Source organism: Catharus ustulatus, chromosome 8 (genome assembly GCF_009819885.2).
Source record: "Catharus ustulatus isolate bCatUst1 chromosome 8, bCatUst1.pri.v2, whole genome shotgun sequence".
Classification (NCBI taxonomy): domain Eukaryota; kingdom Metazoa; phylum Chordata; class Aves; order Passeriformes; family Turdidae; genus Catharus; species Catharus ustulatus.
In genome coordinates this window covers 9,892,146-9,919,486 of record NC_046228.1, presented here as the reverse complement: position 1 = coordinate 9,919,486, position 27,341 = coordinate 9,892,146, and the positions used below count along the sequence as shown (strand labels likewise).

At 37.9% G+C, this 27,341-nt stretch overlaps 1 protein-coding gene across 1 annotated transcript; it reads left to right on the top strand.

Moving 5' to 3' along the window:
* On the top strand, window positions 1-27,341 carry SMC3 (structural maintenance of chromosomes 3). Its single transcript, XM_033066188.1, has 29 exons — window positions 1-181; window positions 3,995-4,070; window positions 5,654-5,692; window positions 6,508-6,575; window positions 6,943-7,014; window positions 7,201-7,280; window positions 7,847-7,925; window positions 9,280-9,397; window positions 9,950-10,125; window positions 10,734-10,814; window positions 11,060-11,224; window positions 11,382-11,503; window positions 11,861-12,074; window positions 13,607-13,710; window positions 13,927-14,026; window positions 14,476-14,636; window positions 15,940-16,081; window positions 16,377-16,527; window positions 17,523-17,675; window positions 18,579-18,730; window positions 18,942-19,100; window positions 19,789-19,896; window positions 20,281-20,389; window positions 20,864-21,111; window positions 21,233-21,445; window positions 22,086-22,277; window positions 22,439-22,616; window positions 23,148-23,254; window positions 23,563-27,341. Exons 1-29 carry the CDS (start codon window positions 167-169, stop codon window positions 23,632-23,634), a joined length of 3,654 nt encoding a protein of 1,217 aa, XP_032922079.1. The 5' UTR covers window positions 1-166; the 3' UTR covers window positions 23,635-27,341.

Below are 27,341 nucleotides of genomic sequence, written 5' to 3'. Positions count from 1 at the left end.
TTGTTTGCGTGAGGGGTGAGCGGGCCCTGTGCGGGAAGCGGGGGGCGGCTGAGGGGGCGGGAAGCCGCGGCGGAGACCCGCGGTCAAGCCGAGCGCTCGGACCGGAAAGAGACGGCGAGGGCGGGCTCAACGACAGCGTGGCGGGCCTACCCCATCCTCGGCAAATATGTACATCAAGCAGGTGAGCCGGCGGGATTCGTGCCGCCCGCAGTGTGCGGTGCGGCCTGGGCCTGGCCGAGGGGGTTGGCCCAGCCCGCCCCGCCCCGGGGCTGGGGGCTCTGCAGTTTCACATCTGCCCGGCCTGCAGCAGGGGGCCCGCGCACTTGCGGCGGGCTCGGAGGCCTTTACTTCGATCTTTTCTGTCCCGGGGGGCGGATCGAGCTCCCGGCTGAGAGAGGCGCCCCCGGCCCGGCCACAGGTCAGGTCGTACCGCCTGTTGGGCTGGCGGCGCTTTCTCTCCTTCTCTGCTCCCCTTTCATTCATTGCAGGTGTGAAGAGGCGCTGGGGGCTCTCTTTCACGGACCCGAGACCTGCTCGCCGCCCCCCTTTGTACGCCAGCCCCGGTGTCCCGGCCGGGGAAGGCTCGTACCCAAACAAAGGGTTCTGCTCAGCTGTCAGAGGCATCTTTCACCTGTTCAGCTTGTGGGGTCTCTTCTTTGCTCTGGGCTGCTGTCTCAGGCACCCGGGCATGCAACATTTCACCTGTTATGCTTCACCCTTGCCAAACGATCTATGGCTGGTGCTCGGTTAATAGATCCTGGTATATACCTTTTCACACAGCTTTTGAGGTCATCATTATATTACTTCTGCAGTTTCCCTGCAGCTTTAGCAGCAGATTTTTAGTCCTGCTTTCGTGTTCCTGCATATGTGTGTTCATACAAAGCCTATCAGGATTCTCATTTCCCGGTGGACTCGAAATTCGCTTGTTTTTGACACCCTGCGGGTGTACTTCTTGAGCGGAATACTTTATTGACTTTGAAAGTGCGTGTTGTACATAAATATCAGGATTTCATCTACTGTTTGGCTGATTGGGCAGTGTTTCAAACGCCTTTTATCGTGCTTTTGTAAATCACTCTTAATAGGTGGGCACGTTGCTTTAAAGACTTTGAATAAGAGCTTTTGTTCTCTAGATTCTATAGAATAAGTCCAAATTAACTCAGAGCAGGGGAAACATTTCATTTTGAGGAAACAAGATGGAAATTTGGGGGATCAGTAGCCAATAGGAGCTATAAAAGGAAGTGTAACAACGTGTGGATGTGAGAATAAGATGAAGAATTAATTTTATTCTATCAGTATCCCCTATTTTGTTGCTTTCCAGAAGTTGTTCCTGGAGTTTAGACGTTAAAGTCTTAATCTGAGTCGATAGAAGGCAAGGAAAAAGTCAGGAGGTTTCAGAATATGTAGGCTGAATGAAGTGCTAGACCATCTAGAGAAAAGATTTGGGGAGAAGATGATGGTGTTCAGAGTCTGCCTGTATCACACACTCCTGTGGTGCCCAGGTGTGTGGGTTGTAAAAGTTTGTGCTTCTATAGCAATATTCAAGACATAATAATTGATTGGTTTTATCATTTTGTGGAGACTTTCAGGTTCTTATGAGAATGAAGTAAATTAATTGTTCCAACTCAGATGTTCTTTATATATTATGTAAAAAAAGAAAAGCAGTAGTGACCAGCTTTTTTCCCATTGTTTTAACTTCTCTCCTTCCCTTTGAAATTTAGTGAGTGTGAAAGCAGTAGTGTCTCCAAATGTTTGCATTTCTAAAAATATTTTTTATTAAATATGTTGAAGTGAATGAACATAGTTGCTGTAGCCTGGGGTGAGTGGTTAAGATTAAGATACTCTGTTGCCGCTTTTCCTTTGACAGCTGCTGGCACTGAGCTTGCTGCACAAGTCTCCATCTGGCAGATGAGGCAGAATGGATTTTTAGGGGAGATTGGGTGTTGGTGTTCACAGCCACAGTGCCTGGGTAGTCTTCAGTCCATACATTGTCTTAAACCTGCTTTCTGTAGTGTGGTCTGTTAAATTCTGAAATCCTTGATTGCTTCCAGGGCAGTTGATCTGAATACAGTGCAGGTGGTTAAAGAAAACTGTCTGGCCTAAGGAGAGGGAGCACAGACCATTGCAGTTCAGAAGAGGTTTAGGTAGTATTGAAGGAGGCTGGTTTAGAATGCTGTTCCTTTTCCAAAATATCCTTTTCCATCTGCTTTGGTCTGGTGTTTGATGGCCAGGGATTAGTAATTTGCTGCCTACCTGTATTCTTAGTTTCAGATTCCAGTAATGAAATAATTTTGCAAAGAGAATTTGACAAAGAAAACCTTAGTTTCTGGGAAGAGAAGGACTCTCTTGAGTTCCGACTAAAAGTTAGTTAATGCCTGAAAGTTATATTTCATTTTGATTTTTATAAATTCCAGTGTTTGATTTGCTGTCTGACATGGCATTTTCATTCAGTATTAGTGAGATGCTTTTAATCCATTAGTACAAACAGATGATAAGAGGCATTTTCCACAGCAGTACTTGGTAGTGGCCTATCACATACTGGACATCACCCTTGACATGAATAAATATGGGCATTTTCTTCTCCCAGTCTTTTGTCCAGTACTTTTTGTGGGAAGGATTTTTTTCCCCACTGTTTGTTTAACACTACCAGAATTTGACAGCATATGAATGTGGTTCTGAAGGTAGCTGTTTCTTGAGGTGCTGGGGTATACTCTTAATAGAGTGGAGTATTTCCTCATAGCAGTGAGGAAAGACTTGCTTAAATGTTTGAAATACTACTTCTAGGCTTTTTGCTGAAGTTTTGTATGTGCTTCTTGAAAAAAAAGGTATTATGCTCATTTTCTGGAATATGGAGTACTTTAATACTTGAAGATGTGAGAGAAGAATGACACGTTCAGAGAAGTAGCAAATGATGATGAGACCATAAACCTTGCAAACAAAAACAAAGTATTTTCGTATGTTAAGCTTTGGCAATAATAATATTGAGAAGTATCTTGCAAGCTGTTTTTGTGTCTTAAGAAGTAATTTTTAGTGTATTGTAGCTGTCACGGTGAAACACTACCTCTGTTTTAACTGTATCCTGTTTCTGTTGGGAAAGAGCTGGGCAAAGACAGCTATTAAATGGTCACCATAGTCCCGTTTTAAGTGTTCTTGCTGAAAGATGTGCAAATGTCAAACCTTCAGGTGGCTGCTGCCTTTGTGGTGGTACTGAGCAGAGCAAAGCTGCTGTGCTTTCAGCACAGCTTTGATGTATGGAACAGGTTGCTTGGTGTTGGAAGTTGGATCAGTTTTGTTGCTATGCAGAGCTGAACTTTTAGGATATTGTAACTGTACCTTGGCAAACCTCAAAATGCTGCTGAAATTAAATAGTTGAAGTTAGATGTGCTGCTTCCAGATGACTCTTTGCTGCATAATTCTTGAAGTTATTTGTGTACATTTCTATTTGTCCTGTTAGGCTGTGAATTGGAGCCAAGACAAGCTTGCTTTTTTATGTTTCCTTTTAGTTTGCACAGTAAAATGAGACTATGGCATGTGAAATAGGCAGTCTAGTACAGTTTTTGCAGCCTGCAGTTACACTGCTTGGAGAATTTTCTACTAAAATTCTCATGTTTTAAGGCGATTGCCTGATAAAAATTAAATATAAGCACTTGTTATACTGAGGTTTCTTTCTTGTATATGATACTTTAGGCAAATACATGTTTTTGTCTAGTTTGTAACAAAAAAACCAACCTCTCGGAACTCTCTTGCTTGCCATGTTTGGCCTGCACAAGCACTAGCACCTCTTGCTAGCGGAGAAATCTGTCCCTAAATCAATGCTTACTTAGGTACGTGGCAAGTTTGGTCTGAGTTTCTGATCTTGACCTGGAAAGTTGAGCGTGTGCAGGATGGGCAGGTAAATTAAATTGTAATTGATACAAATATTCTGCCAAACATTATAGTAGAGAAACTGTTGAAGAACAGAGAAAACTTTGTTAAAATAACTCCCTCTTCCCACCAGGTAATCATTCAGGGCTTTCGAAGCTACAGGGACCAAACCATTGTGGACCCATTCAGCTCCAAACACAATGTCATTGGTAAGTTCTGATACTTGCCTTTCATCATTAGTTAAAATAGCAGATTTTATTTCAGATTATATTCATATTAATATTATTTCAGATGATATTCATGTTAGTCCCCTTTATAGTTTTTATAGTCTGGTTACGTTTGATGATGTTATTTTCTGTTTTGGGAACTTCTGTACAGCTGTGTGTAATGTACCACAGGGTGTGTGCCACTTACAGCAAACAACTACCAGCATTCGGTTTTGTTGGGACAGGAGCCGAGTCTTCAGAAGCTGAGTGAGGTTCATAAATTCCTTCCTAGGTGCACATCTCTGTATCAGCCAGAGCTCCTTTAAAGGTTGTCCTTGCAGGAACAGCAGCAGAGAATTTGTATGGGATTCTTATTTCTTTTTTCTGTGCAAGTGTCATCATTTTTATAAATAAGCACACCAGAAATTATAAACTTGTACAGAGAAAGAAGATTGTCTTTTTTCCAGTTTTAACGAAATTCATTTCCAGACTGTAGACTGTCAAAAAGTGTAAGTTTTAAAGTGCAATTTCATGAATAATTCCCATTTTAATAGCATGTTGTTGTCCACCATTCTCACATCTCTTCTATTTCTGCCTGTGGGTGCCTGGCCCTACCTTTTTGTTTTGCATTGACTTTAGTGATTGTGCAGCAACTTTTGAGACTGATGACCCAACAGCAAAGTCAATTTTCGACATAAAATCTTAGTACACAGGATTTAACTCTGGCACTAGAAAAAGAACCATGCATATGACATGAACAGATGTCTTGCTTAGTAATGTTATTTCTGCAGGAGCTAAAACTTTATCCAGATATTAATGCTTTTAAAAGACACTAAAAAAAAAACTTTCACTGGGAGGTTTTTGCTTTTTTTAAATACTTCATAGTAATCCCAAGTAGTTTTTGGAATGAGGTGAATCTGGATGCTGTGTATGCAGGCAGGGACGAAAAGCCTGGGATGTTCATTGCTGCTGGAAGAAAAGTGGGTTTGAAACTGATACAGGTGATGTAAATCTAAAGATCTTAAAGAGAAGACGCTGGGCCTTACTTAAACACTGTGGTATAAACATTGAGGTTATATTGGGACAGTGCTGTGTTCTTTATGTTTCTATATAGAAATAGTACTTATTCGAGTCTTTTATGATTAACAAGTGGAGTCTTAAGAAGTTAATGTGCCACATGAAGCTCATACAGTTAGCCTGAATGTGTAGGCAGGTGGTTTCCTCTGGATAAATGTTTCTGGAGCCAGGAGAATTTTACTTAGGTTTGCGTTGTTATCCATCAGAATAGCAGTATAAGAACCAAAAAGATGACAATAAATAGGATTGGTGCAACTGTTATTCTCACCGTGGAATAGTTTTGAAGTTTGTAGGTCAAGGTAATGTGTTTGTGTGGGCAAAGGGCTACTGTCTTGTACTCAGTGGCTAAGTGATCCATCTATCAGTTCACCTCATTCCCTTGAGGTTTTATTTGGCTGTGTTATATTTGGGTTCTGGTCTTGAATATTTTTGTGTAGTGTTTAAGGTACATTGCACTGTTGACCTGTGTCAACTGTAACTTATGTCGTACTTTGTGTTTTAATTTTCAGTGGGAAGAAATGGATCTGGAAAAAGCAACTTCTTTTATGGTAAGCATGGATTTATTGTTAGCCAAGGGATGCTGAAGATACCGGGTTTCTTTGCTTGTTTTTGCTAGAAATTGATTTAACAAATGATCCTCCTCAATAAGGAGTGGCAGATTGGAAATGACTTGACAGTAATGAAAGTCGGATCTTAATGCACTTGTTTAATTCTTAGTCCAGGTTTTTCCCTAGAATTCAGCTTCTCTTACTAAGGGCCTTCTAAGACTTTCAGCTGGCAAAAGTATTTACAGGAGGAAACTGATTCTAAAAATTCTCTGCCATGAAAGATGATTATGATATTTGCAGTGGTTTTAAACATCCTTAGTGGTTAAATTCTACTAAATATCAATTTGGCACAGCTTAAACATTCTTTTAATATAAGGTTATGAGGGAGATTTTGTGGGGTGGGAGCATTAATGGAGGAGCAGAGATGCTAATTAAAGGTATTAGTAGGCTTTGTGACAGTTGTGTTAATAAGTTGTCTAATGCTTAGTGTTTTAGCAATATTTTTAGCCTAGCCTGTGTGCTTTGTATATGTAAAAGGAAGCTCATGAATCTCGAATTGTTCAGCATTGTTAATGATTATGGCAGTGAACCAGTAATGTGGCAACAATGGCTTCGTCAGATAAATCCTACTGTACAGCAGGTTGAGTGATAAAGATCCAGCAGATTAAGGTTTTTAATGAATAATATTGTGAGATTTAGCAACAGCATGATTGTATTATACAACAATAAACCAGTGTGTTTTGAGTTAATGAAACTGCTGCATAGCTCCCTGAAGGAAAGAATAAATTTTCTGTTTCTTTACTATTTTATTACAGCAATTCAGTTTGTCCTCAGTGATGAGTTTAGTCATCTTCGCCCAGAGCAGAGACTGGCTTTGTTGCATGTAAGTGAAGGTGTATAGATAGCAACAAAACTAAATAAACTAATGCATTTGAATGGTACAACAAAAATGTTAAATTGCTGGGCTGTGAATATTTTCAGCCAATTATTTTGAAAATAACTTTCTTTGTTCCTATTGGCAAAAGGGAATTTATTACACAGTAGTACATTATGTTGATAATGTGCACCGGTGAATGAGTAGCCAAGATTGAGAAATAAAAATATGTGTGCTGAATCTTATGTAGAAGCTCTTGCATCTCAAGTCCTTGAAAGGAAAGGGGAAGTGGGGTCATTTGGGAAAAGAGGAAAAGAATGAGTTCAGAATCTTTTCTAAGGTCGCAGCTGTCTAACCAAAACATCTCCTTTCTTAGGAAGGTACCGGTCCTCGTGTTATTTCGGCATTTGTGGAGATTATATTTGACAATTCTGACAACAGGTTACCGGTAAGTTTAGTGAACTGCTTTGGACATAGATTATAATTTCTGACTCAAGTGATCTCAGCCTTGTGGAAGGCTTCAGCATGGTACCTGCTTTTGAGTCATTTCTAATAAAAAGTGCCGTAAACTTTCTGGGTTGGTTACAACTGCTTGCAGTAGATATGTGTATTTACTGGGTTTTGTTTTCTTAAGATTGATAAAGAGGAAGTTTCGCTTCGCAGAGTCATTGGAGCCAAGAAGGACCAATATTTCTTAGACAAGAAAATGGTGACGTAGGTACTTCTTTTCCTTATCTGAATGAGAGCAGTAACATTTCTGTAAAATTCTAGAGGCAAACTCAACGCTTGCATCCCTAGCATGAAATAATTTATTTCATTTGTGTAATACTGCGTACCACTAGTTTGACAGCTGGAACATCAGTCCCTGTGCAGTAGATACAGACTTTGAATTTGCAGTTTAGTCCATCCATTGATGAGTGCATAACTGCTTGCATAGTATTTCTTTCAGGTTTGTTTTTAAATAGAAGAGTAACCACACTCTCAGTGGTTTTATATCCTTCCTTGTGATATGTTTGCCTGTATTTCCCTCCTCTGTGTTTTGAGGTACTTATTTCTTAACCACTTTCCAATTCTATGGTATTTTAGATATTTTCCATTTTTATTCTCTCATTTGATTTTAGAATTAGCCATTTTCAAATAAAGAATTTTGTTCAAACAGACCATGATGACCATGCACACAGTGATTATAATATGTGGTGTATAGTTGTGATACTTTTACTGCATTTTTACAGCTGTCTCTTTTATTGTAAGTTTTTAATGGATTCATAATAACATTTCAGGAAAAATGATGTCATGAATCTTCTTGAAAGTGCTGGATTTTCTCGCAGTAATCCCTACTATATTGTCAAACAAGGGAAGGTAAGATTCTTTTTCACAAAGTAAAGGAATCCATGTCAAGCGTATCGTGTTTCCTGGATGCCAAACTTAGTTCAGTTATTTCAGAAGTAAAGCAAAACCTAATTCTACCTCAGGTTGAAATAGTTCTTGTGTATACACGCTGCTTTGGCAGATACTATTGTTTTAGTAGTTTATGTTGGTTTTAAAGAAAAAAAATTATGTCTGTAAATGTTGGTATGTAGCAGAGGGTTTTTATCATGGTGGTCTTTACAGATTTTTTTTCCATATACTTAAATACAAACCCGACTTGATTCCTGTGATTATTTCAGAGTAAATTCAAAGATTTTTGGACCTATAGATGAGGCAGCAAAGTAATGGTAGGGAATTTTAAGAGGTTGAAAATACTGTCAATGGAGAATGAATGGAAAATGCCAAGTACCAAAAGTGAACACTTGTCAGGAAAAGGGCTCGTGGCATGGGCTGTCCTAACTGGTCTTCAAGACCCAAGCAGCTTTCTAGAGCTTTCAAAGGACACTCACATCTGCAGATAAAGCACAGACAAATTGTAATGGCTCACAGGATGGATCATCAAGGGGACTGGGAACTGTCACCTCCAAAGGTTACTGGAAGGCATTCTTGGAGAGGAATGCAGGAGAAGACTTGAGAAGTATTTGATGTTGGGAATGCTAACCCATAGTACAGTCTGTTAGATGTTTATCAGAATAAATTTTCCTGTACGGTTGAATGTGTGTATTTGAAAGAAACAGCTTGAGCAGGAAAGTCACTCGTAGTGATTGGTGCATGCTACTTAACAGCAAAAATACATGTACTGGTTTTAGTATAAGACAAATTAGAAACAGTTACCTTCTTAGAAAAGCATGCAGCCACTGAAATTCTATTGAAAGGAAGTGAGTTTTATGTTGGGTGTAATTGTAGGACTGATTTGATGTCATATTAGTGAGTATTTCATGATCTGAATTACTCTTAAGATTTATAACCCCTGCATTTTAGTGTGGTTTTATGGAGGCATTTAAACTATTTGATTTAGCACCAGGACTTAAAAGCCCAAACTTGAGTTTCTCTAAACATGATTTTGAGTCGTTTATGATTTCTTCAGTATACATAGTATTTGAATCCTGAGTTTTAGCAACAAATGGTAACCTTTGAAAAGCAACAAATTTCATTACAAGCAGAATGCTTGCTGTCCTGAAGTAGTTGTCTCAAAAGGGAAGCAGTGTGGTATATGCTGTGTATCTGAATCTTCCTGCCAAAACCTCAGGCAAGCAGGCAGAGCAAAAGAGTGCAATCTTTGCTTTGTTGTGGTTAGCCATACATCCAGAGCAGGTTATTGAAATCATAGGTCTTGAATTTTTAGATCAACCAGATGGCCACAGCTCCTGACTCTCAAAGATTGAAGTTATTAAGAGAAGTAGCTGGTACCAGAGTATACGATGAACGTAAAGAGGAGAGTATTTCACTAATGAAAGAAACAGGTAAAACCTTAAGAAATCATTACTTTATGCCACAGTAATTCAATTGACTCTAAAACTTCAGGCTTTTTCAGTAAAGTTGGATAGATGTTACTTGTAGTATGTTAAACAATGCAGAGCTTGTCATATTTCTTGCTTGAATTTCCAATATCTCAAAAAGTTTAATAATTTACTTTCTGTGTACTTTTAATAATAAAACATTTTAGCTAAGCTAATATGGATAAATTTACTGTTCTGAATACATGACTGATGTCTACTGGCAGTGATCCAAAAATCAGGATCCCTACTACTGTGCAAACACTAAAGTAAATGTTGTACAATCTGTATTAAGTGTGTGAGCCAAGAGTACCTGCATGTGTTGCCTTACATAACAAATAATAGTTCTGCTGTTGGGATTTTTTTTTTTTTTGAGGACTTCTGGACATGGGGTGTTCTTACATTTCAGAAATGTATGTTCACAAATTGTGAATAACTGGAGTAGATTCAGTGGCTGTAGGGATGTGGGGTTATATTACCATGTTTAACTGAATCTCAATCTTGTCATGTTTTCTAAAGAGGGGAAACGAGAGAAGATCAACGAGTTGTTGAAATACATTGAAGAACGACTGCATACTCTGGAAGAGGAGAAAGAAGAGCTGGCACAATACCAGAAATGGGATAAAATGAGGAGAGCATTAGAATACACCATTTATAATCAGGAACTTAATGAAACACGAGCTAAGCTTGATGAGGTAAAATATCTTGACTAGTACAAAATGTAATGAGCTGTTGGTTTGTTTTTGCTACCATCTCCTTGTGGCCCTTAATAGAATCCTGACAGTGTTAAGGAACCTTTCCTGTCCAGCCATCCATCCTGGCAGCCAGAACTGCACGACCTGAGCTAGGACTGAAACACCTTCCCAGCACAGGTGCCTTGCCCAGCTCCCTGCACCACACTTACAGTCAGACCAGATTTCCCATAGCAGAGTCTTGCATGTCTTGATCCTTAAAATAATTTAATCTTGGTGCAATAACTAAATAACAAAGGAACAGCTCAGTATGGTGCCTCCGAGGAGGAATCCCCAGCAAAGAAAACTATCCCATCACAATAGAAACAGGGGGTTCCTGCTGTGTCTCTGAGTGCTACAGGTTCCTGTGCCTTTTATTATGCAAAGCAGTATTAATTCTCTTGCCTGTGGCTTCCACCATGCAGAGCTTAATCTGCAGTTGCACACCGAACTACCTGCACTGTATGTATTCCTCAGCATCACTGTTCTTCACTAAATAAATTATTTTATTTCTGGAACCACAACTAAAGCAGAATCTGGCTACTTAAGCTATTGGTGATATTTCCATACAGCTTTCTGCTAAACGAGAAACAAGTGGAGAAAAATCGAGGCAGCTGAGAGATGCACAGCAAGATGCAAGAGATAAAATGGAGGTAAAAATACTTTTAAAAGGTCTCTCCAAAGGTGTGTTTTGTTTTGTGGTTTTGGGGATTTTTTTACAGGAGATTAATATTTAATCTATATTAAATTCTGTTGCATACTTTCATCCTGTTTGGAAACTTGGGATTTTTCACACATCTAGTGTATTGTGATCTATGGAATAATGATCTTGTGAGTTTTGATAAATAGTGAAATGTTCATTGAGTCTTTAAGACACTGCATACTTACATTTGCATAGGAAATAGAACGGCAAGTTCGAGAACTGAAGACAAAGATTTCTGCAATGAAAGAAGAGAAGGAGCAACTTAGTGCTGAAAGACAGGAGCAGATTAAACAGAGGACTAAATTGGAGCTGAAGGCTAAAGATCTACAGGATGAATTAGCTGGCAACAGTGAGCAAAGGGTATGTAACACCAGTGAAGTCTTAAAATGTCACTGGCACAAGGAAATGTTCATGTACACTGAAGTTTTGGTTTTAGACTGGAGCCTGTCACTGTTTTGTAAGGTTTGTTAGATTAGTTTAAATACTAACTTTAAATATTGCTTTGTTTGACTTTCAGAAAAGACTGCTAAAAGAGAGGCAAAAACTTCTTGAGAAAATTGAGGAGAAGCAGAAAGAATTGGCAGAAACAGAGCCAAAATTTAACAGCGTAAAAGAAAAAGAAGAGAGGGGAATTGCTAGGTCTGTGGCATTCTATGCAAATTTTATCAATGCTGTCCATCTGCAGTTAACAAAAACTTGCACTTGTTGCTTGACAGTGGGGTAGCTACATGTGCTTGGAGATGGTCTGTAAAAAGTGTGCTTTATTGTTGGGGTGTGAACAGTGCTTGGCAAAATGGTTTTCTAAGCTTAACCACTTCTTGTGAATGATTTTATTTTTTATAATATGATGCTTTTCTTTTTGTTACTGATTTGGTGCTTGAATTTTAGAGCCTGGTTTGACACTTGTGGAAAATTCTAATAGTAATTCTTAATGCTTGCTATTAATAAATTCAAGATTTCTTTATAATACAACGTGTCTTTCTCTTCTCAAAACAGACTTGCACAGGCTACACAAGAAAGAACAGATCTTTATGCAAAGCAAGGTCGAGGGAGCCAGTTTACTTCCAAAGAGGAAAGGGATAAATGGATAAAGAAAGAACTGAAGTCTTTAGATCAAGCCATCAATGACAAGAAGCGGCAGATTGCAGCTATACACAAGGATTTAGAGGATACAGAGGCAAACAAGGAGAAAAACTTGGAACAATACAGTGTAAGTTTTCAGTTTACTCCGTCTGTTTGAGAAAAGGGTTAAATACTCAATCTTGGACAGTCAGACTTCAATGCCTGAAAAAATGCTTATTGAAAACATCTGCAGGTAAACTTTAAACTCCTTTTAGCATTGCACTATCTTCACTTTGTGTGTTGGCTTTGCCTTCTGGTACTTTCCCCAATGTGTTTGGCCTGAGTTATCAGGAAGAGGCTTCTATTTGCCTTGGTCTTGTCTACATTAAACATAGCCATGTCGTAGAAAACAACTTGTTACGTTGTTGTAGAAGTAGAAGTATTGGTTGTTTTCACATCCCTCATTTTTCCCAAGCAACAGGGTCTATGAAGCAGGCACTGCACCCTTGTACTATGGATGCAGCTGGTTAGAAGTTAGATTCCTAGGCGTATTAGAAGATTGATCTGTTACCTGCATAACTTAGATTTTAATTACCATTCAGAAACAGCTCTTACAGTGCAAATACAGGAAAAAAATCCAAAGATGACATTTCTGCTAGGAGCTCCAGCAATGAAAACCCTGCTTTTATATTGAGAGAGTGCCAATGCTTATGGTCTTCTTGGTCTCTGTATAATATACCTACTGAAATTGAGGGTCAGTCTGACACCGTGCAGGAGTGTAGTTGTACAAAGATGATAGTATTCTGCTAAAGTACTGCTAAAATATTGGGACCCTTACTAACAAAATTGTGATTCTCTGGGTTGGTGAATGAAGAAAGTAGCATTTGCATCTGGCTGACTGCAGTTGTACTGTATGTTGTTGTGCTCAATGGTAATTCTGTAGAAGGGTTAAATTTGTTGTGGGTTTTGATTCCTTTTTATAAATGCATCTTGGTTTCCTTTTCCTCCTCAAGGAAGGTTGATTTATGCTTAGGTGAAGAGTTTTTTGTTTAAAGTCATCTTGGGTGAATGTGATTTGGGAGCTTGCAGGGTTAGTTTGGGACAAGCTGACTATGTTTTTAGAACACAGTTACTCCCTGTACACATATAAATATGTAAACACTACGGAGTGCTAGCCCTGAACTGCTTTGAAAATGGCAGGTGTTAAGTGAGCAAAGGGGGGATGTCTGTGCATTGGCTTAAACAGCACACTGTTGACAGCAGCTGTCTTGAAAGTCTAGTACTGCTGGAGAGCAGGCTAAGGCTTTTGACTAATAGCAGGTTGACATGGCAGACAAGATTAGTTGTACTTATCACAAATGTCATTTCCGAGTATGATTGCACAGAAGTTGTAAGTACGTTAGTTGCTGTTTTGATTCCAGTTCTTTCTGTGACTTACAGGGATCCATTTCACTTTAATGCCCAGAGGCACAGTTGAACTCAGTGCCTGCCTTGCCATCTGTGTGGCACCTACACCTTGGGACTGCTTCTTTACAAAGCTGTCTTTATTCTTAGTGCTTTTGCAGTTTGTTGTAAGTTGGTTAAAAGGTGGGAATTTTCTGAATTTTTAGTAGCTCAGTTTTGAATAATATTTTTTAAACAGAGAGCTGTAATTTCATATTGTTCTTTTCTTTGTGTTAGAAACTGGACCAGGATCTTAATGAAGTGAAGGCTCGTGTTGAAGAATTGGACAGAAAATACTATGAAGTGAAAAATAAAAAGGATGAACTACAGAGTGAAAGAAAGTTAGTAATTAATTGAAATATGTCTCAGTCTCACTTAATGTGAAGGACCCCAACTGTGTAGTTGTTAACATGGCATGTAGGTATGTTTTTGAAATATGGCCATGTATGAACTTCTGCACTTTGTCTTCCCATTAGATTAGCTGTCTTTAAGAAAATAATAATAAAACGTTGAGATTGCATTCACACTTACAAAATTTTACTGGTTTTGTTCTGTAGTTATCTGTGGAGAGAAGAGAATGCAGAACAACAAGCTCTTGCCGCAAAGAGAGAGGATCTAGAAAAGAAACAGCAGCTTCTCAGAGCAGCAACAGGAAAGGTAAGATAACCACACTCTTGATAATTCCTTGTGGGATCTCATTCTCAAAGGACAAGTCAGTTTTGTATGAAAGATATGATTGTTATTTTTTAAATTATAGTCTTTCTGCCATAATCAAGATGGACAAATTATATTCTGGGCTGAATTTTTCAAATGTGTATAGCTGTAGCACTACTTGAAAATGAGTTTTTTAAGCTCAAGGTAGTTGATGTGAGGAGATTAGGCAGAAATTGAATGTTTAAAAAATTTCCTAGTATCTTTTTGGTTAAAAGAAACCCCAAACAAAACTGAAAAGTAATGGACCCTTATTTAGATATCTTCTGTTAGAGCTGTAGGTTAGTTAACAGGAATTTGGCAAAAAAGGAGGTTACACCTGTCACAAAGTTAAAGCTAGAATGAATATGCCCACACATTTTAACTGCAATGCAATAATTAACTGTATTTAACAGGCCATTTTGAATGGTATAGACAGCATAAACAAAGTTCTGGAGCACTTCCGTCGAAAAGGCATAAACCAGCATGTTCTAAATGGCTATCATGGAATCGTGATGAACAACTTTGAATGTGAACCAGCATTCTACACCTGTGTTGAAGTCACTGCAGGGAACAGGTAATTTTGTGCTGTTTAGTGCAGTGTCACAATTTAGTTGTTGTTGCAAGCTGCTACTGAAATTCTGTTCCTTTGAACTTGAAGTCTTACCTTTTTTTGTCAAAGTGCATTCTATATAGTGTGATCAAACTGCTGTCCCTTTGAGAAGGAACTGAGATGAATTCTGCCTATTTAAATATTAATCCTAGCTGCTCCTGACTTTGTCTAAAAAAATCTAAAACAAAACCAGAGAAGGAAAAAAAAAAAACTATCAAAACGGCCCCAGACCCACACTGCTGACACTTGCCAGGGGGATTGGTGGTGAGACTGAATTATTGAATATTGAATTGGATAAAATGGACAGCATCTTCCAGTGTGGAGAATTCTACAGTAAGAAAGGCTGATGTTTCAATAATAGTAAAAATTATTTCACATGCACTAGAAAATCTCATGGTTGAGAATGGTCTCTAAATCGTCAAAAACTGCTTTTTGAAAGTCATCTGAAAAGATGTTGAGTGTTAGTGAATCCGTTTAAAATGTTTTCTAGAAGAAGTAAATGCCTTCTGATCCACCACTTGCTGCAACATCTGACACCTCAAATTAATTTAAATTGTCTTTTTGTGTGATCAGTCCCTGTTCCAACTTTGAGAGTCATAAAAGTTCTTGTTCTAATGAAGTGTAGATAGTGGCATAAGAGCAGGAAGGAGGACAGAGGTGACATGATCTTGCGAAGTGTCACATACAAATGTTGATGCTACTATGATTAGAAATACAGTCTCTTCTGAATCTTGTCATTGTGAACAAGGCTGTCTTCTCCCAGCACTTCACAGTTCTCTCTGAATCCTGTTCTGCCCCATAGTTTGGAAGAAGCTGTGACAAGCAAGCTGTAGCTCACTTTGCAAAGGCAGAATAGCTTATTTCAGTCCCTGTGGCTCCAGTCCTCATAGTGCACAAGGGAGATGGATGGATGAGGTCTCTGTGTGTCGTGTATAGAGGCAGCAGAGACAAGCTCTGGAGATCCAGCAGGGAGTGGGTGTGAATGTTGTGTAATGGGAATGCACGACAGAGGTGTGGACACAGCGGCACTGTATGTGTATTGAGCTGCTCCTGGCTGGATGGGGGAATGTAAAGTTGTTGGCTAATCTAATTTTAACCAAAGTTAAAAGAGTTTCCACTTGCTTTTTGTAAGGCATGGAATTGGAAGTGCAATGCAGCTTAATAGTGATGGGTTACTTAATGATATCAGCATGAATACTGTCTGTATACAAATGTTTGTCCTTTTAGCACAGTAAAGTTTTGCCTACTTGTTTGGCTTGTTAAACAGGTTGTTCTATCACATTGTGGATTCTGATGAAGTCAGTACAAAGATCCTAATGGAATTTAACAAAATGAACCTTCCTGGAGAAGTTACTTTCCTCCCTCTGAACAAGCTGGATGTTAGAGATACTGCTTATCCTGAGACTAATGTGAGTTAGAATTACTTTTGAACCTACCTCTGCTTCGTAACTACAAACCTCATGTTTTGAACGTGTGCATTGCTTATTGTCCATCACTTGCTTTTCTGTTTGCAGTTAAATACTGCTTCTGATGTATACTTCTGAACATAAAAAAACTGTTTTAGAAAAACACTTTCCTGCAAGGTATCTGCTCTTCATTAACTGCACTTTACAAGTAAAAAGACAATACCAATAAGTAGAGTTTTATTGTAACCTGATAGTCAAGAATTATTTTAATTGCTGAATTGTAATTCTGTCACTTCAGGATGCTATTCCTATGATCAGTAAACTGAGGTACAATCCAAGATTTGATAAAGCTTTCAAACATGTTTTTGGGAAGACTTTAATTTGTCGTAGCATGGAAGTGTCTACCCAGCTGGCCAGAGCTTTCACAATGGATTGTATCACTCTGGAAGGTAAATACTGCAATTGTATAAGTTATTTATTGTAAAAATAGGATTTCTGGGAACATGGGGCTCATAAAATGGTCTGTTTAGTGTTGTTGCAATAAGATTATTAAAAGTAACAGTGTACTTGGCTGAGATGTATGTACAAGGTTGCACTTGGTTAAGTACAGTACTTAAAAATGCAGGATTACTTAGCAAGGTATGGAATTTTCTTGTGATCTAAATGTTTCTCCATCCCAAGAATTGCAAAGCAGATTAGGTTTTGCATTCATCCAGGTTTTTTATCCAATTTAACAGGCATTTGTTTTCCTAGAGCGTTTCTGGTGTTTTCCCCAAGCTCAAACCAGTGTTTAGAATGTGAATGAATAGTGTTAATTCCTTATAAAGGCAATGTAAATTCTTCTGTGCAACAGAGATGTTTACATGTTATGTTCTCTGAAATAATCTATATCTCTTGTTGATTGCCTGTTTTAAAGAGGGCAGATTCCCTGCAGGCTTATTGCTGTCATTTTCTGTCTTAAAGTCAATTTTAAAAATTCCTAAGGGTGTTTGAGGAGGAAATTATTAATCTTTCAGTTTCAGCATACTCTGCAAGCCACAGATGCTGCTAATTACTTCATCTCTTTATTTCCTCATAGAAGATTTAAGACTTTTTTTCAAAATGGTAGTGCTAGGCATTTGCATTTTCTCCTTAATAGAATTATTTTTTTTCTTCAAGATGCACAGTTTCAGAAGTTAATTAAAACCAAACAAAAATAAGCCAATGCTTAAAGGAGAGCCTAGCAGTCTGTGATGATCTTGAGAAAGGGAATAGCACTTAAATTGAATACAGCAATAAACATTTCCCTAATTACTGTAAACATACATGATTGCTGATACATTCAGTGCTTTTGTAGCTTAGTTAAAATTTCTGGTTAACCTGCTAAGTTGCACTGCAGAAACTGTGCTGGACTTTCTGGCAAGCATGTAGTGTACATTTATATCTCACTCTGTTCTGCTCTTAGGTGATCAAGTCAGCCATCGAGGTGCTTTGACTGGAGGTTATTATGACACCAGGAAGTCTCGGCTTGAATTGCAAAAAGATGTTAGAAAAGCAGAAGAAGAACTTGGTGAACTCGAAGCAAAGCTCAATGAAAACTTACGAAGAAACATTGAAAATATCCTTTGTTGTTAATGGGGAAGGTTGTGTGATGACAAAGGTTTTGTTTTGTGTTTACAGTAATAGATGGAAAGCAAGAGACTGACTTGTTATATATTAACTGTGGCATTTGTTTTGACTGTTTTGTGTGCAGCCTGGTTGTCTGTGTTGCTGTATTTGATACTGATCTTTAAAGCTTAGAGGTGAGGTTAAACTCTAAATTATGAGGATTTCTATTCATTTTAGAGTCTGTTGTAGTAACTGCCAAAACCAGATATTCTTGTTATCTGTGTTAATCTTCACTGCTTCTTCTGACTCAGGCTGTATTTTTAGTATTGTGTCCTGAATTGATGTGTTACATAGCCCACTTACGCTGTGGGGGGGAGGTGGGAGAGCGTTGTGTTGTAATACGCTCTGAGTTGCTTGAGAGTTTTGTCTTTCCAGTCTCTTTGCACAGTGTCCTTTTGAGATCCAGTATCTACAATTTAGGGCTAAGGGAGGTTTGTATGTTTTTCTTATACATCACCCAGGTCATTCTGTCCTCCAACTGAACTCCTTTGCTTTTGACTTGCATCAATGCATTAGAGACATCCGTTCTGTATTTTGTAAGATCTGAGCTTTCCTTGCATGTTCAAATGTATCCCTGTGTTCTTCTGAATGTCATGTTGTAAAATAAGCAAGGAAAGCTTCATTTTGCTTAGTTCCTGGTACTCATAAGTTACTTGATAAGTTGATAAGTTGCTCAGGTTATTTTTATTTATAATTCTTGGTTTTTCCTCTACAAGTGGTTTGGTTGGTGGAGTTTTGGTTTGTTTCCTAGTTTGATGAAAGATGAATATGTCATATAGAAAAAAATCGAAGGTAGTAGTAGGAATAAAATGCTTTTTAAAACAAGAACAGAATTTTCCTTAGCCCACAGTATGGATTAATAATGAGATTGACCAGCTAATGAACCAAATGCAGCAAATTGAAACACAGCAGAGAAAGTTCAAGGCCTCTCGAGACAGTATTTTGTCAGAGATGAAAATGCTGAAGGAGAAAAGGCAGCAGTCTGAAAAGACATTTATGCCTAAGGTTGGTATGGGGATATTGAAAGCTATTACTTGGCTTATTTTAATTGTTTCATTAATATTGCTGATAAACTTGCATTCCTTTCTAGTTAACATCATAGTACAAAATAGGAAGAGATAACTAGAGATATGTCACAAAAATTATGAACAGGTGATATTTGTATAAATCTACAGATTGCTTTGAGGAATGATTCTGTCTAATATCTGTCCCACAGCAACGTAGCTTGCAGAGCCTGGAGGCAAGTTTACATGCTATGGAGTCAACTAGAGAATCATTGAAAGCAGAACTGGGGACAGATTTGTTGTCTCAGCTCAGTCTTGAAGATCAGAAACGTGTGGATGCTCTTAATGATGAAATTCGACAACTGCAGCAAGTAAGAAAATGAAAATACCTTGCCATTAAATGTGGTACCTTTCTTAGCAATAAGCTTTTGTCCTTTTGTATGAAAAGTCACTTATGAATATAGTGTCACTAAATTAGTGCTTCATTAGTAGTGGGTAGGTGTGTTTAAAGTTCTCTTATTTGCAAAGGATATTTGCAAGTTTCTCTTAAACACTGGGTGAATTTGGCCAGTTGATTGTGTGAGAGTTAAGGCTATTTGTGTTGGAATCATCACAATTTTCTTGTTCTTGCTATTGACATTCCAACAATAAATACAAATAGGTATCTTCTGAAGGGAGGATGCACAGTATGAGGAAGAAAAACAATTACTTTAAGTGCGTGGTAGGTGAGGCAAAACTAGGATTTTGGTTGACACACATGTTGCTGGAAAAATAATACTACTTAAATATGATCTCTAAAGCATTTCTGACTTTAAGAATTGGGTTCAGATACAAGTAAAGATTAATAAACTCACTGATCTGTGCATTGACTTTTACAGTAGACACCTTTTAGTTTTTCTTGTCAGTTAAAATTAGAGCAACAGTCCAGAGAATTGTGATATTTTAATACACATAATTATGTGAACAGGGTTTTTTGTTGTTGTATTAATTTTTTTAATAACAAGGGAAAAGTAGTCCTAGTCAGGTAAGGCAACTAATATACTTCTCTACATTTTTCAGGAAAACAGACAGCTTTTGAATGAGAGGATTAAATTGGAAGGCATTATCACAAGAGTTGAAACATATCTCAATGAGAATCTGAGAAAACGCTTAGACCAAGTGGAACAAGTAAGGATTTTCTTTTAAATGTACTTTTGCAGTCTGGGTTTGTTTTATAATCAATAAATCATAAATACTCATTCATTACATTGCATTGTCTGTGGTGGGGTTTGCTTCCTTATGTATAAGTTGAGTTTAGTGTTCATTTGAATTTCAGCACAGTAAGTTTTTGACCAAAACTGCTATGAATACGCAGCCTGTGTATCAGTAGGACTATTACAATGACAGATTTGCTTGAAAATCTAACTATTCTCTAGAACTTCACAAAGATATTGAATAGTATATCTATATAATAGTTATATTATAGTTACATGTAGAGTAGCAGAAGATAGCTTGTTTGTCTGGTTTATGTTCCCATTCATGCTGTATTGATGGCATTTATTTACCCCTTAGGAGCTGAATGAGCTTCGAGAAACAGAAGGTGGCACAGTTCTAACTGCCACAACATCAGAACTTGAGGCTATCAACAAACGCGTGAAGGATACGCTGGCACGCTCAGATGGTTGGTAACATCGTGTTTAGGGAGGAAAACTCTCCAGAGTTTTGAAAGTTCACACATACTAGATTTGATTTAGAAATAGACCATAATGTAATTAACTTGTGTTGGTCGTCATGGGTTCTTGTGAGGCTACCATTCTACAAGTATGATCTTGTATAGTGGTTCCTGAATTTTGTCTGAGTCATTTAAAACTCAGCTGCTGTCAAATAGGCTTTCACATCTGTTTGGCTTGAAACTTCCTTTGCTTTTCTTTCTAGACTCGAACAATATGACTGTAGTACGTTTGTTTTTTAAGCCATATACTCATGGGGAAGAAAAGAGGAATTTTTGGACTTTTGTCTGAAATTTAACCTTCTGTTCCTTAATAGATTTTCTTTAGTCTATCTTTTCATAAATACTTTATTGGCTAATTGCTGATCTTACGCAGGCATGTAAAACTTACATCTTTGGGTTTTGTGCTCTTGCTCAATATTGCAGATCTGGATAACTCTATTGACAAAACAGAAGCAGGAATTAAAGAACTTCAGAAAAGCATGGAACGCTGGAAGAACATGGAAAAAGAGCATATGGATGCCATTAACCATGATACAAAAGAACTTGAAAAAATGACAAACAGGCAAGGCATGCTTCTGAAGAAGAAAGAGGAGTGCATGAAGAAAATACGAGAGTTGGGTTCACTTCCCCAGGAGGCTTTTGAAAAGTATCAGACTTTAAGTTTAAAGCAGGTAAATAATATGCTTGGTTTCCTGTTTTATGACCTAAAACATTAGTGTCACCTGCATCTTGAGTGTCAGATGTAGCTAGAATTGCAAGTCACTTTGATGTGTTAATGTTTTCTGTTTACAGTTATTCCGCAAGCTGGAGCAGTGCAATACTGAACTGAAGAAATACAGTCATGTTAATAAAAAAGCTTTAGATCAGTTTGTAAATTTCTCAGAGCAGAAGGAAAAATTAATAAAAAGACAAGAGGAACTGGACAGGGGCTACAAATCCATCATGGAGCTGATGAATGTCCTTGAGCTCAGGAAATACGAGGCTATTCAGCTGACTTTCAAACAGGTAACAAAACAGGAGCAATTGTAAAGACACTGGTACTGAAATCAATTGAAGTTGTCCCATAGTGTAGCAGCAGTATGAGTAGAAGAGGATACTAAATAAATCTATATTAATAGAAGACAGTGTCATGTAACTTGAGGCTTGTGGGTTTTTTTTAATACTGAAATATAAATAAGGCTACCATTTTCAATGTATCTCAAATAGTGCTCTAGCTTTGCTATAAATTTCTGTTAAGTGAGTTCCAATGTACTATGTACAACCCTTTCTGGGAACTGTGGCAAAAAACTGCACCAAATCCATTCTCCAGATTTAGTGAAAGTAATTCTAATGTTAACAAAGAATCTTAACTACAAAATGTGTGAATTGTTCTCTAAAGGATTTTTGCTTAATTGAAGGTTACTAAATAAATCTTGTTTTTGCTACAGTTCTATGTTCTTGAAAAAAATTTCGAAAATTCTCATACTACAAAAACAGTTTTGGCTCTTGTTTTAAGTCAAGCTTTGTACAGCATACATTTCTCACTTCTGCTTAAGAACATGGATCTCTTCTTTGAAGAAGATAGTTTTTGTCTTCACTCAAAAACACTTGTCTGCATTTGATTTCCTGTAAAAATGAATGGGTTTATTGACGGTTTCTTTTTCAGGTGTCAAAAAATTTCAGTGAAGTATTCCAAAAGTTAGTGCCTGGTGGCAAGGCCACATTAGTGATGAAGAAAGGAGATGTGGAGGGCAGTCAGTCCCAGGATGAAGGTGAAGGCAGCACCGAGAGTGAAAGGGGATCTGGATCTCAGAGCAGTGTTCCATCTGTGGATCAGTTCACTGGAGTTGGCATAAGGGTAAAGAAAAATACTTGGTTTTAAGTCCTTTGAATGTTTGTTTAGGTTCTCTTCTAACTATATTTTTAAAAGCCAGCATTTAGTTGATCCTGTTTGTTTAATAGCAAGTGATGCTGTGGTTTAGTGTTTTGAAATCATCTTCTGTTGCATTGTTTTCTTAGGTATCGTTCACAGGCAAGCAGGGTGAAATGAGAGAAATGCAGCAACTTTCAGGTGGACAGAAATCTTTAGTGGCCCTGGCCCTAATATTTGCCATCCAGAAATGTGATCCAGCTCCATTTTATTTGTTTGATGAAATCGACCAAGCCTTGGATGCCCAGCATAGAAAAGCTGTGTCAGGTACTTGTCTTTCTTTTATAATCTTCATTGTGGTTGAAGTTAATAGTTTGTCTTCTCATCCCTGATGTTTCAGAGTAAAGCTTTTAATCATAAAAGCACATTTTTGAGAAACCCAATGTGTGTTTGGGGAAGTTTTCATGAATTTGGTTTTATGTAGAAGCTCTGTTCTGTTACTGCATCTAAAGGATCTCCGTACTGCACTTCAGTGTGTTGAAAAACAGTCCTGTTTTGAAGTCTAGTTTGATTTTAAAAATTAATGGAAAAGTGGTGGTACTGTTCTTCATCACAGAAGATTGATACCATACTAGGTTTGTTGTGTGGCTGGACTTGTCAGTTCATGCTGGAATTAATGAGAATATTTGTATGTATTATGTGGAAAATAAAGGTGGTATAGATACTTTCTTGATTTATGGGGTTTTTGCTTCATTAACCACAACCTCATTTTGAATCAGGCAAAGAGTCTGCTGTTCTTGTCTGTCTCACTTTGTCGAAAATATTAAATTAATAAAGAGTTTTTGTGTTCTTTTTTAGACATGATTATGGAACTGGCTGAACATGCTCAGTTTATTACAACAACTTTTAGGCCAGAACTGCTTGAGTCAGCTGACAAGTTCTATGGTGTAAAATTCAGAAACAAGGTACGTAGTGTGATAGGCTTCCTGGTAAACACATAATTAAGAGAAGTTGTGCATTTGAGACTTAGCAAGAGTTCAGAGTGAATCAGACTCACTTCAGCTGATAAATTTCTAGTTATGTCACGGTCTTCTATAAAGAGTTCTCTCATTCTTGAAAGAGAATTTAAATACCTGCAGATATCCCATGTCACATTCTTTAAAGAGAATTATAAATTAATCATAGACTGTTGCTGAGTCCTGGAGCCTTCAGAAATGTCTGTCTTATTCTGCAGGAGGTACTGTAAAAACCGAATGTTTCTTTGTTCCACCAGGTCAGTCATATTGATGTGATCACAGCAGAAATGGCCAAAGACTTCGTAGAAGATGACACCACACATGGTTGAAGGAGCTTGTAATTACTGCTTTTTTGGAAGATGTGTATAGTGCTGTTTATGCCAGGGACCTGTACATTTAAAATATGAATTATTTAGTCCTTGTTTAAAATAGTTTTTGAACACACATTTTAACCAAGATCCCAGAAGGCTTAGTTTCAAATGAGCTTGAGTATCCATTTTGTCTCTGTTGCTGTATTTTATAAGATAATTGTTAATGTTACCTTTATACAATACCTGTAGTATGGAAATTTTATTATCTTTCTTCAAATCTTTTGTAAAGTGTTGGTTGCTGTTTTAAAGCTTTTCCAAAAGTGCTAGCTATTTCTTCTTAAGTATAGTTTTATGATTTATATTGCCTCACATGTTTGTTTTTTTTTTTTTTAAGGCTTCAATTAAAATGGTTGGTTTTATGGCTGTAACTTGTATATTTTAAGTTTTTGGGTTATGTTGTCTTTCTGAAGAGGAATCCACTGAGATGGAGCAAGCACTCTGGTCATATTGGAGTGGCATATTTCAGAATATGAGACAAAGCAATTCTCACAAACTCCTCTTCCTTTTTCCCTCTTCTGCAAATTGCCAGTGCCAGAAAAAAATTGCCCCAAATCTATGCTTGTCCAAATTCATAGTGTTTTGGTTATTGAACTGAAAAAAGGTAAGTATCAGAGAATCCTGAGAAGTCTGAGAAGACCCTAAAACTGTGTCAAAACAAACCACAGCCCCTTCTTTTTCCTGCACATTGTTCTGTGTAACAAGTTCTCCATTACATCCCTTCAGCCTGAAAGACTGGCAAAACTTGAGCCAAGTAACAGTCCCCAGTCAAAAAGTGAAACATTTTCCTGCTGTCTAGGGTTTTGGTGTGTTCTTCTGAAACACAGGGACTTAGCACAAACCATTAATTTCATAGTAACAAAGCCATTGTAAAAAGAGAATCCATTGATGTTAAAATAGTACATTTTATAAAAACATAACCTTAAGAATGCCTTATGTGACTTTCAGTAGTACAGTGAGAAACAGTGAATTTGTATGTTGCATTTATTCTGTGTAGGGCACATTCAACAAAGCAGAAGAATAAAGCTCTCTGATAGGTTTTGATCTGCACCCACCCTTGCTCCCCACTGAGAACTTCAGGAAATGCAGGAAAGGAGAGCATGAACTGATGGCTGGGCTCAGGAGTGCTTATCCTTGCATCACAAGGCACGATGATAGAAGAGTACTGAAGCTGATAGGGAGCAACTTCCTCAGGTAGTGATAGGCATGTGGGAAATTACTACCTGCAGTAAGTCTTAAGCTGGGAGGAGGAAGATGTTGTGACATAAAGCTTTCTATAGTTCCAGGGACTCACTAGCTGCAGAGAAGACTTCTCTTAGTGAAGAGAGAAGTACAACATGTGAAACAAAGTGTCCCAAATGTCTCCAAAATTTCTAGCATGGAAACAGACTATATTTGAGAACCTGAAGAAGTTGAAATGTGTCTTCTTCATCCAGAGCTGTGAACATGCACTTAGGGGGGCTGCTGCAGATCAGTGTTCCTGAATTACTTGCAGATGAAGCCAGTGCATTCAGAGAGGCACCCAAAGAATTGCAGCTGCAGGTTAACACCTCAGGTTACTGATTTGGTGCCTTTGTGTGCAGTGTGTGTTAGGACACACTTGAGGTGTCTGTAATCCATGACCACCAGATACATAACTTGCTGTGTTAGTAGCAGGCTCTGCTCTCAAGAGGCTTGCTAGTTGCTAGGATATCATCATGATAGTTTGAATTTTGGAAGAGGGAAGTAGTTCACAGGCCATGGAGCTAATTACTGTGCTTTTTAAGAAGTGTCCTACTAAATCCACCTAAGACTGATGCTAAATTTTATCACATAATCTCATTAATAAGTGGAAGTAGATTAGAGCAAGGGGTTTTGTTTTGGTGATTTTTCCTACAGTGCTCTGCATAATGAAGCCTAAATACAGCTGAATAACTGGAACAACTTCAGCTCCGTTAGGAAATCTCTGGGTTGAGTGTAGCATTAAGTTGGGTTAAGCACAGTAGGAAAATGGGTAAGCAGCAGTCAGGTGGATACAACTGATGGCTATGTTGGTAACAGCACAGAGGAAGAGTAGGCAGGCCTTTAGCTATCCTTCAGTTTCTCATCTGCTAAAGAATAAGGTTTAGAACTACTTGTACAAAATTTAGGAAATTTATCAAGATTTTCATAATCCCTCTTCAAGGTAAGTTTAGAGGGATGGTGATTTTTTTTGTTGTTGTTGTTGTTTAATTGCTGCTAAACTTCATTCTGTCCTTGAGAAGGCATTTTTAGAGAGGCCACTTTCTAAGTTGACACTGTTGCCCTGTGAGCATACTCCTTCCCACATGCTGCTCCTTAAAGCTGTGCTGCTTCTCTGTTGTGTAGCCAGTGGGAAAAAACATAATGGCACCAGTTATTTCATCTGGTGTACTGAGTGTGTTGTAGTAATGTTGGTACACGTGGGGCTGGAATGGGAAAGGATGGAATAACAGCACCTCCTCAAGATGTCAAAGTACAGCCTCTGAAGTGCTGTGAATGCCCTGCAGTGAGCTTGGGTTGCTAAGCCAGAAGCTACGGTTAGAATTCAAGAGGGCCTCAAACAGGGATGAAGTCAGGCAGACAATGTAGTAAAATCCATACCAGCCCGCTGTATTGAAAATTTATTTGCATGGGAGAGAGCTGCATGAAAGCAGGAAACATAGAACCTCATTTGTTGCTGAATTTTTTCAAGGAAAGTCCTCATACAAAGGTGGAAGTATTGTGAAAAAAATACCAGTAATTATTACTTAGAAGCAGCTTTTTCCCCTAGTCTGTTAAGGTCAGGAGTAGCAGAGAAGTTTTCTTTGCTGTTTGCTTCACATTGCTACAGAATGCAGTAATTGGTGTAGTGTTTCCAAGATGGATGGTCTTATGTTCTCTTTGTGATGGTTCATATCTGGTCCATACAACATCAGAATTTACAAGCTGCCTTTTCAGTCTGTCTGTGTTTCCTAGAGTCTTAAAAATAAGCTTTGTTGAGAGTTACTGTATCCTTGAGTTTCTTCAGTGTCCTGATTTTTCTACCTGTAGTTTTTAAGGCAGAATTCAGTGAAAGTACATACTTGCTTTGAAATGTAGGACATCCCAGAGTACCACTGCTTTCACCAATATAGGTGTTCAGTTGTTCTTTTTCTTAATAATCAATACGCAAAACTTAACACCTGAGTCACTGATCACTTCTAATATCTTAGGAGAGTTTTCATTTCTAGCAAACATTCTTCAAATACTTTGTAAGATTAACACCTTTGAGGTTCATATTTTTAGGCTTTCTAAATGTTACCATATGTAGTTTGTAACTTTGAGCAGGAGATGGAGCCAAACTGGACTAAATGCAAAATGGAAGTTTGCTTTATTGTTAAAGTTGAGGATTAAATCAAAACTTTTCTGTGAGGTTTTGTGGAGTTCCAGTGATTCTTGCAGTTGCTGTGAGGATCCTGAACAAATGGAGAAATACTAGTTATAGATAGTTTGACACGGATGTGAATGTAAGTAAACGGAAATAATTTATAATTTTTGTTTAAAAAAATTATAAAAGCCTTTAAGATTTTAATAATTTGCTAAAATGTTCCTATTGGGTAGAGCTTTGCCAATCTAGAAAAATGTATAAATTTATGTAAAAATAAACATTGTTCAAATAAAGTAAAAATTGGAAAAAAAATAACACAAAG